General features: G+C 37.5%; 1 protein-coding gene across 2 annotated transcripts in view; it reads right to left on the bottom strand.

The window, feature by feature from the left end:
• Positions 1 to 2,355: 2,355 nt before the first annotated feature.
• The window catches only part of LOC118270293 (uncharacterized), a 42,288-nt gene continuing 34,066 nt past the window's right edge, over positions 2,356 to 10,577 (bottom strand). For both annotated transcript variants that reach the window (XM_035585821.2, XM_035585829.2), the window contains exons 4-8: positions 4,636 to 7,013; positions 4,358 to 4,483; positions 3,910 to 3,991; positions 3,579 to 3,764; positions 2,356 to 3,255 (exon numbers count right to left, since the gene is read on the bottom strand). In XM_035585821.2, coding sequence (XP_035441714.2) covers positions 3,083 to 3,255; positions 3,579 to 3,764; positions 3,910 to 3,991; positions 4,358 to 4,483; positions 4,636 to 7,013 — 2,945 coding nt within the window. In that variant the 3' untranslated portion in view covers positions 2,356 to 3,082. The remainder of the gene's footprint in view (positions 3,256 to 3,578; positions 3,765 to 3,909; positions 3,992 to 4,357; positions 4,484 to 4,635; positions 7,014 to 10,577) is intronic.

The raw sequence follows: 10,577 nt of genomic DNA, 5'->3' as shown, positions 1-10,577 counted from the left end.
ACCACCGCAGCTTCGGCTTGTTGGCCGGCTTCGCCGGCCAGCCACAGCCACGGTGGCTCACTAGCAGCCTCCTGCTCCTCAGCCCGCGGGCCGCCTCGGTCCTACGCGCCTACGCGATTTTAAATTACACTCTAGGGGTAGGACAAACAAGACTACGTGAAGTCGGTTTTGTATCAATTCGGTTCTGTCACTAACTTTTGTTGCACAGCATATTAAATTTTTAACCGACATTATTATATAATTGTTACAGGAACTTATAGCAAATTAGTTTGATCGAAATCATGTGTTCCTACATAAGGCCTACTAACGTTATGCGACTCGAATTTTATGCCAAAACAAATTAGTCTTTGATCTTAAAGACTAATTTTTATTCGTACAAGTTATTCTTACAAGTAAGAGTCTTGTGACATTTTGAGTTACACATGTATTATTACTTTGACTAACTTGGACTTTCTATTATGAATAATGTCCAGATAAAGTGATTAATTTATTAAATTGTCTAGTGAATTTGGTATTTATATACAATTATTCATAATGACCAGTTATTATGAATAATTGCTATTTAATCACTCTGACTGTAACATATACATATATTTAAATACTTATTTTCCTTATACTTTTCTCGACTGTACGTGCTACACTTTGGAATGAAGCACTCCTAGGTACTATGAAACCTCATTAACCCCTGAATGTCGTCATTGCCATGACATTAATCGCCTGTGAACGCGAACGACGTGATTATACGACGAAAATTTCAGCTTAATTAACAATTGCAACCTTATACATTTAGAGGACATAGTCGTATGTAGAACGTTGCAGACTAACTTGTGACTGGGAACTAAATTAATTTAATATAACGGGATATTCGCTCACGGGAATTTACTGAGAAAAGCTCCATCTTGAGTAGTCTTTTTATAAAAAAGCTGTTTGACTCATTACCAGTATTTACTAGACTGGCGAGGAGGACCAGAGAAGGTAAATTCATTTTTAGTTTCATGCAAAGATAGGTAATATTTCATGCATAGAGATAAAGGAACCTCTATCTTCCAATACTTTGTCACTATCTTTACATACTGTGTCGTAGAAACTGATTTAGTGCCTACGCATTTGACACAGACTACTACCCTTAATACGAGTTTGCTTTAAGTTTAAAGCAATCGAAACAAGAGCGCGTTCGACCCTCTGATTGGTCGGCTCGAATAATTGATGAAAGATTGCAGCACTTTTAAAAGGGTATCATGGGTTCTTTAGATTAAGGATAAAGTAAAACAACATTATTAATTACGGTGATTATATAATATAATATTGTAACATAAAAGATTAATAGTAACTAAGATAACATATATCACCTAATAAGTAAAAGAATATTGTGTATTCATAAAAGGGTATAATATAATCAGATGTTAATGACGAGAATAGTTACGTGTCATTCCGCTCGTATGTAGTAGACATTAAGGTTTATATTGCAACGTCGTAATGCTGTAAGAGTCACGAACATAATCAGTTAACGTATATGCAAGTAGTAGGTACAAAAATATAATATCTATTTGTATCTAACTAATTAAATGACATGCTGGCTCTTATTATTACTATGAATACAATATACATATTTTCGTTGGTTGTCGACTATAAAAATGTTTTACTATGGTAAAGGATATGTCCTTGAATTAGTTTTAATATCTTCATCGATCAAGAAATGTTTAATAAGATTAATATGATAAAACCATTTTGTAATATTACCCTTGAATCAGTGCCCTTAGTACGAGTTTGCTTTACCTTAGACAAAACCAAATAAAGCGCTATCGACGTTCTGATTGGCCTGTGCGAATGAACCAACCAATCAGAGCGCCGAACGTGCTCTCGTTTCGATTTCTTTAAACGTAATTCAAACTCGTACTAAGGGTGCAGCTTAGTAAGAAACGAAAGTATCATATTCGGATTGTCTCAAAATTAGTACAAAAATAGACAGTGTATCTGTTACTTAGTACAAGCGGCGACGAACTTAACATAACCCGCTGCAAAACAGTTATTAATAAATAACAAAATATTTACAAGTTCTTAATTAAATAGTTCGATGTATTAAACCTAAGCAATGGTATGATAGGTACCGCTATTGGCAATAAGTATCATGGCAAGTAAAGTTTGCGTGAATACATTAAATAGACTTTCAACACATTTTATATCAAGTAGAAAAATAAACATTTGCTGTAGCAATGAACGGGAATAAACTGGTGAATATGATTACAATATTATGGAACAAGGCAGTTACTTAACATGAAGTTAAGACATGAGTTGTAACCTCTTCTAAAGTAGCAAGTTTTATTAACCACGTGAATATTCATATTAATTCTTTAAAAAAAAAGATGTCAAACTCATGTTGGAAAACTGTAAGAATCTCTCCATGTAAAAAGTAGATCTCCATCGAAACCGCACGCCCTAATACTACATTTACGTAGTTCGAAAGCTCAGCTTTATAAATGACGCTTCACAAGCTTAGAATATAATTATTATGTCAATTATGTACATCACCGTGTGCGCATAAATGATTCATGAAACTAAAAATGGCACAAATGACATTAATTTTGATCTTCGTTTTATAGCCCGCACTTTAAGTACAAAGCCTAAAATTTAATGTTATCTTTAACATTCCTACAATCCAGACTAGTTAATTAAACCGAATTAATAAATAAACGATTTTAACAAAAAATGAAACAGTCTTAAATAACCTTATATCTTTACGAGAATCCTTTACAGACAGATAACATTTAAATTAGCTATTTACAATCTTATAGAGACAGTGACTAATGAATGAGGCAAATTGTAAATAAAAGAAGAAAGAATAACCAGTCTCGAAACCCTACGCTCTCATCGCAATTTCCTAAATTGAATGGTGTCAGTTAGCACCGTTTCACTCTCTCGCAAGAAAGCTCACAGATAAAATAATCTGTTAAGCGGGCTAACCGGGCTCAGAGACACGTCACCAAACTCAATTATTCAAGGAGATCTTTTTAACCAATTTGGTATCACTGTTATATGAGTAGGCTTTACTGTATTATAACTTGTTGTAATATATTATTTGTATTCAATTATCCATATTGCCTTTAGGGTTCCTAAGTACAAGGGTAACCGGGCCAGCAGGCAAAGCCTTCAGAGCTGCCCAGGCTTGTGTGCGCGTGAATCCTTCCATCGACTGTCCGCCAGCTGACAGAAGTTCCGCACCGACTAGAACACGACCGCTTTGTGCTGCTGCTCCTCCTGGAATTACAAAAATCAATATTACAACGTTATACTAAGTATTTTTATTCAACCTGATGTTATAATAATTAAGTTAATTTTTTTTATACCACGACGTTGGCAAGAGCCCATACGGCCCACCTGATGGTAAATGGTTACCGTGGCCTATGAACGCTTGCAACACTTGGGGCATTATATGCGCTTTGCCGAGCATTCTTTAGGTTCAATGCAAAATATTTTCTGTTACATTAACATCACTACCATTAAAACGCTTACTTACTTACTAACTACTTAGATACCATCTACTGATCATACTTTATTTGGTTGAAGTTCCCATTGCTTACCTGCGAAGAGTTTCTTAATGGTCAAAGGACGATCGCCGCGGGGTGAGTCGCGGCCGCCATCCAAGCCGAAGCCGAGGCCGGCTCCACCACCAGCCTTCTCCAGCAACACCGTCACTACAGCACCAGTAGTTTTACTGTCTTCTCCTAAATCTTTGTCTTCAACCTCATTTCGGACCTTCGACTCCGCTGTAAATTATAAAAAATAAAATAAGTTATCTAGAGGATCATTGAACTCTGAATGCATTACCAACCCTATGCCAACTGTGCAGTCAGTCAAACACTTCTTGCTTAATAAAGTAGTAAAACAAGTTTTTAAAGATTTAATACAAACCTTTGTCAGAGCCGCCTCCTACACCGTTTGCATTTTGTCGATTTTCGATCTCTATTTCGATGACAACTTCTGAACGTTGTTCCTGCAAGAAGAAATATAATAATTAAATTTACATAAAATGATTAAGTATATCAACGTTAAGATTAAAATTGTTGTTCTGAGCTCAAAACTTGAGCTTGTCATTGCAAAGCTCTCTTGCAACTAGTGATCGCTTTAGTATCTACTGTGGCTTTGAAATTCATATTTGTCGATTCATAATCATAATTATTTAATCCCATGTAGTTTACGTTTGTTTCTGAACATAGAACATTTGTTATATGTAGGTTAGGTATTTAATGCAACTAGTGATCGCTTTAGTATCAACTATGGTTTTTAAATTCCTATTTGTCGATTTATAATACAAATTGTAATAAAACTTTGACAAAGTAGTAAGCGCCATATTCCTTACCTTAAGGATGCTGACAGACTGCGCGTGGGTCAACCCTGCCATAACGCAGCCGTTTATACTTCTCACTTTAGCTCCTCTCTTCAGTCCTGCTTTGGCCGCCACACTATCTGCTAAAACTCTATGAACCTGAAATTAAGAAAAAGATCTTGTTAGTCCCAATTTTTTTACTCCAACTATCATAAATATAAAAAACAACTGTGTTCAATTCCTTAAATTGAAATTAAACATAACAGGCTACAGTAATAAAATATTGAATAATTAATATGAAAAATACGTACCGTAACCTCTTTCGCTTCACAGTCGATTCCACCGGCCAAAATAACTCCTACGCCAGTACCAGCTCCTCGCCTGAGTCGAATGGTTTCAGTTGGTACTTTAACTTCCTCTGCAGAACTGATGTCAGTTTTATCACTCGGTGTATCGATTTCGATTTTTTTAGTTAACTCTATTGATTTGTCTTTATTTTTTAAATTATTAACACAATTACCATCAATGTTATCAATTGTGGCTTTGTGATGTTCGATTACTTCAGGTTTGATATTTTTCTCTTGTTTTTGGATCAGGCCATTCTCAGACTTTTTGATAATAAATTCATTTTTCTCTGTGAGACTTGTCGTTTTATTGTTAGTGTAGTTATCAAGACCAGCCTTTTTAATTTCCTTTATTATTTTTTCAGAAATAACTTTCGGGCCATCTTCAATTTTAGAGGTTTCTAAATTAATATCACTTTGTTTATTTTTGTTGGCTGAGCTAGAGTTTCGTTTCAATCTCGTGTTTTTGTAATCATTCTTCCTCTGCCAAACATTGTTGTCGCTGTCACTATCTGAGTCAGTTTCGGCAATGATTTTATTGCGTCGTCTGGTTTCACCTTTATTCGACACAACACTCACCGCTGGCGTGAGTGTAGAAAGGCGCTCAGACGCTTTGTGTACTGGACTCGGAGACCTGTCGCAAGACTCGTGCGAGAATTTAGATTCAACAACAGGTGATTTAAGTTTAGCATCTCTACCACTCCTGCATTTCGCTGATGCCAAAATGTTTCGTCTGTTGATCGTATCGATATTATACGATTTCGAAACTTTTCTCTTATCGGAGTCAGCGACAGAACTTTCAAGTGAACTGCAACTCGCTTGCGATCCAGAAGTGGCTGCCGAACCTGCTGACGAACTGAGGGATACATTTGTATCGGAAGACACAGACCGACAAACGTTACGCTTCGTATATTCCTCTGTAGTCTTTTCTATTACATTCGTTTTGTTAGGTACTTCAGATTTAAATACTGAATAAGTTGTATAGTGCGAGATTCTTGGTGATAGTCGTGAACTATCGGATTCCATATTTTCTATGTTGTGCATAGGTGATGAAGCAGATGACCGGTAACTAGACTGTGTAGAACTCATCGCAGAGTCATTATCACTGTCCACTACATCTGTAGCCGTACAAATTTTTATATCTACGTTCTTGTAGTCTCTAATGTAATTTAATATGTTGTGGTCTTTTCTCGGTGCGTTTATATCAGTTGATAAAATCTTATTTGTTGTAGTTGTTGTGGACACTCGACTTGTTAAGCCATTCGTATCCATACTAGACCTGAGAGACTTTGTGGGCTTGTAAGATGATTTGTTCAATGCTTCTATCCTCTCATTATAATTAGGTTCTGGGGTAGATTCCTTAGAAAGCGACGATGGTGTATAAACTTGTAGTGACTTTCGCTTGAAAGCAGGAGAATATTTTGGTAAATTGTTAGGCAATAAATCAGCTTTCCATTTTGTGTCATTCAAATTAATAGGTTTTGAATTATTTGTCTTATTTGCTTTCGCGTTTGTATTGCTCTGATTATTTTTCAAGAGGAATGATTTGGATAGTGCATCTTGCACTTTAATTTCTGGAAGGTCCACTATGGGTCCAGTTTGTACTTCAGGTATAACTAAACATCTTAATTTTGACATTGATTTCTTCCTTTGTTCAATTAAATAGTCTAAGTTAGATTTGTGTTTTGATATGTTTTTGTTGCCGTTATCATCACTCACACTACGCACATGATACACTGTCTTAGCAAAAGTAGAATCTGAACTTGTGGGTAACGTAGTAGTACTGCCGTAGAACAATGGTTTGGTTTCTGTGTACAGTGATGTGTTACTGCTCTTCGTAGAGTTATACGTTGAAGCAGTTGAAGCACGTTCCACACCTCCCAAAACTTCTGGTCTCTCTGAGTGTCTCTTGTACGAACGAGGCAATTCATCCAGATTGTCTTGGGATTTCGTCAAACGTCTGTCCAAAGATGATACATCGGTATAGCTGCTTGCATATGAAACTGTGCTCTTTCTTGTTGTTGAAGAGTTTCTAGTCGGTAAAGTACCACATTTATCCAAGTGATCTGTAGATGTTGAACGATCATTTGAGAACATCGCAATTTTGTCTTTGACACTAGCCTCGCTGCGGGCATCTTGTGTTCTGGATGTGTAAGAAAATCGGGGTCGTGCGCCAGGCCAGCCTGCTGGCATCCGTAACGGCAGGCGGGATGATGGCTCCGGGGTCTTCTCAACAGCTTCACTAGGAGTCTCTACTCCATCAGGTGGCTGTCGAGGACAGGAAGGTAAGGGTGTTTCGTCATTAGACAGACTTTTATCTTCAGCGTCGCTCTTGTTAACACGATCTGAAATTGAAAAGAAAATAATATGAACAAACCATTAAACGTTAATAAATTTGTACAACATGTTTCATTTTGAAATTACTAAATCGTGTTAAGTACGAAACCGTTTTAAATAACAGAGCTCCCTGTAGCCACTTTATTCCCTACGCCATTATCGGCACGCAAACTCGTCTGAACGGTGTCTGTCCGAACAGCTGATCTGATCGTGTAATATTACACAAACATTTTGAAATTCACTGTCGCGAATATGCATTATTATTATATTATCAATTTATATGCATCCACTAACGACATCGGTATGCGCGTGTAACACTTAATGAAACATACCTAAATGTGCATTCAGCATCTTATACATAAGCGAACACTAAATATTTGTATCCAGGTCAGCTCTCGCTGCCGGTGTTATCGTAAATACTTCAACTCGCAACAACTGCAAGTAATAACACTAAAACGTATGCATTTGTTTGATTTAACAAGTTACGGAAATATTTGAAGTGATGCGATAGACTGTCAGATAGCGTTGAATGGAGTTACTTAAATAAGTTGGCACTATGAATCACTATAGTGTCCTATTACAGTTGACCAACACGGTATTAGCTAAGATGGTGCGTCACAGTACCTACGAGTGTATACTTCATCACAAGTGATTCGTACTTAGTCACGGATACTTGTGGTAACATGCTAATTATTTTAAAGATAGGGCACATTGTTGCTTCATATGCCTAGGTGTCGTAAGCGTGCCTATCGAACACGAAAGTTTTGGAATTCCCAGATCTGGCAAACTAACATTTACTTTTTTGAAACAGAATTTTGCTATCCGCTCTGTGTTTTATATGTATTCGTTTCCTTTTGCTTATCCTTTTAAGGAAATAAGCGTGACTTTATGTGCATAAGACACGTTAAACAAAAGAAGAGCGGTGTTGTGACTGATATTTTCCTGAAGCCTTTCTTGCTTAACTGTACATTGATAAAATATGCACGACGAAGTCAAATCACAATAACAACATAAAGATGTTTATTGAAAAAAAAATACCTTCCTTTTCCTCTTCGATCCGGTGTAAACAACGCGAGTGGTGAATTTTGACAATGCTATACGTTTTTGAGTCAACCACTATCACTTTTTGAGTATACATTATGTATCAGCAAGCCAAATTATACAAAAAATATTACTTTAGAATATTCTTGAAATTATTTAAAGAGATCACCATGACATTTGTGAGGTATTTAATAAATATGTAACACTGAGATAAAATATCCGACCGAGATAATATGAAAATGGGCGAAGTTTAAGAAATATGCGGTACAACTGATGGTTGGTACCAGTATGTTCGTAGTAAACTTTATATACGTAAGTACAAATATTTCGCAGACACGGCACGCTTCCACATATTTATACAAGTGCTTCTGAAATTTCTGCCTTAGAATGGACAAACTCAAGGGTACTGAGTATATTGTTAATTTCTTAACGTCATTTAATTGAGACAAAGACATTGAATACATTTATTCAGTTGCGTAAAGCACACGTAACTCCGTCATCAAGGAATCACATTAAATTCTTTGTTTGGAAATGATACTAGAAATAATATTAATCGATAATATTGTACCATATAAGGTATCTACCTAAATACATATAATTATACTGAATATGTCTTCATAGCATCCTTAATATCGGTAATACCCGCCTATGTTTATTCAGTTTGTCAAAATGTCCTTGTGTGTTATCAATGCAAGACATGAAACATTCTAAAAACCTTCAAAGTATAATAAAAATACAAATCAAATATTTAAATGTATGTATTTATTATGTCTATGATTGAAAGAAAAACTATGTGACGGTAGACAAAGAAAATGTGCCCAAAGTGTGACGTATCCTTCTGACGACAAACTCTAGCAAACATGTTTGCTAAATCTTTCACTTGAATTTAAATACCAGATATGTATTAACGATTACGTTTACGCAACGATTACTCCAAAATAAATTATATAATACGCATTACTCTATATGATATCATACTTCTGAATTCACAAGATGATATAATTATTTCTCTCTTTCAAAAATAATTTCCATATAATAATATTCATACGCTTTTTAATATAATTAAACTGAAATATAATGTATTTGAAATAACCGGTCTGCCTAATGCAGCCACATTGTTCAATAAGGCTACATGTGGCGTGTCTCCTAGGAAGCAGCCTGAAGAAGGTGACCGCTAGGTCAACTCTACACAAATACATACATAGGCTACAGCTTAGCTCGGCGCGCCAGATTCAACATATAAAGTGAAGCTGTACACCTATGGCGTGATTATAGAACCAGGTTATGATACTATTGCGAATATATAAATACACGACTATTAGATCCAGATAAATAAAAGTGAACAAAAATCCCTCATACAAACCGTGAAGCGACACCGAACGCCTCGGCAGTTTCCTCGTGTCCAACATTGTGAAAAAAACAAAATATCACATCCAAGGTGATCGTCATTTGAACCAATTCATAACACTACACTTTCATCCGTCAAACCAGTTTTTGAATCCTGTTCTTTCTGAAAACTTACTTTCATTGTGCACTTCGGAAAATTAATCAGAAAAAAAAACTGAACAACTTGCGAAACCGAAAAGCCCTGTCCACTTATTTGGCGACCGAATAATATTACGGATCTCAAAAATCCGAAGAAAGAGGATCGTGTTAAGAATGCGGAACGTGTCCATTAACGACCGAAATAACAGTTATTTTACATAGGGCGGTGCGTGCAGTGGCGTGCGCCCACGGCGGTGTGCGAGCGGCGAGCGGCGAGCGCGGAGCCGCCGCGACATGGCGCGATGCACTGACTCGCGTTGGACTTGCAGAAATTTGCAGCGTCGCCGCCCTTGACGGGGGCGTTGCTCCGAGCCAGGGACGGACACCGAGCTGCGCACGCGACGCTCCCCCGCGGCCCACCGCACACCCGTCACCCGACACACTGGCCCATCATCACCGACCAAAACCACACTCCATTTATTAACAACCGCCTCGTCGGGACTAACACTGTGACCTAAAGACACTGCGCGACTTAAAACGATCCGAACACGCTACATAGGCCAACTGAAAACACGAGCGCGCACTATACCAGCGCTAATTCTAGTGTTCTAACTTTGATCTCGATAAGCAATAAGCATCGATCTGTATCGTGTGCTATTTTTAGCCAGTAGGCGCTGGAGGGCGGCGACCGTGAGCTCTCGCGTACAGCAGACGGCGCCCGCGCACCACAGATGTCAGGGTCGAGGCGCCCCAACTCTTTACTTGATCTCTTATTTCCGTCCACATATTGTGTTTCTAACATCACTTCTATAATCTTGTTATTATGTGATATCGGTATATTTTCCAATGTATATCAATGTGTGTCCCTTTAAATGCTAAACTGGTCCATAATAGCCGCTTTCTTTTGCTTTCTTTTTCATATTTGCGGTGAAAGAACGAGTGGCATCGTGGAATGTGCCTTGTAGGTATATAGGAGTGACGTCGCCGTGGCCACGGGAGGCTGGAATGCTGCCTGTGCCCTCCGCCGCCGCCGCCCCTCGCAATCC

This window comes from Spodoptera frugiperda, chromosome 15 (assembly GCF_023101765.2).
Source record: "Spodoptera frugiperda isolate SF20-4 chromosome 15, AGI-APGP_CSIRO_Sfru_2.0, whole genome shotgun sequence".
Classification (NCBI taxonomy): Eukaryota; Metazoa; Arthropoda; class Insecta; order Lepidoptera; family Noctuidae; genus Spodoptera; species Spodoptera frugiperda.
The sequence above is the reverse complement of the archived record's forward strand: the minus strand, read 5'-3'. Positions and strand labels throughout refer to the sequence as shown.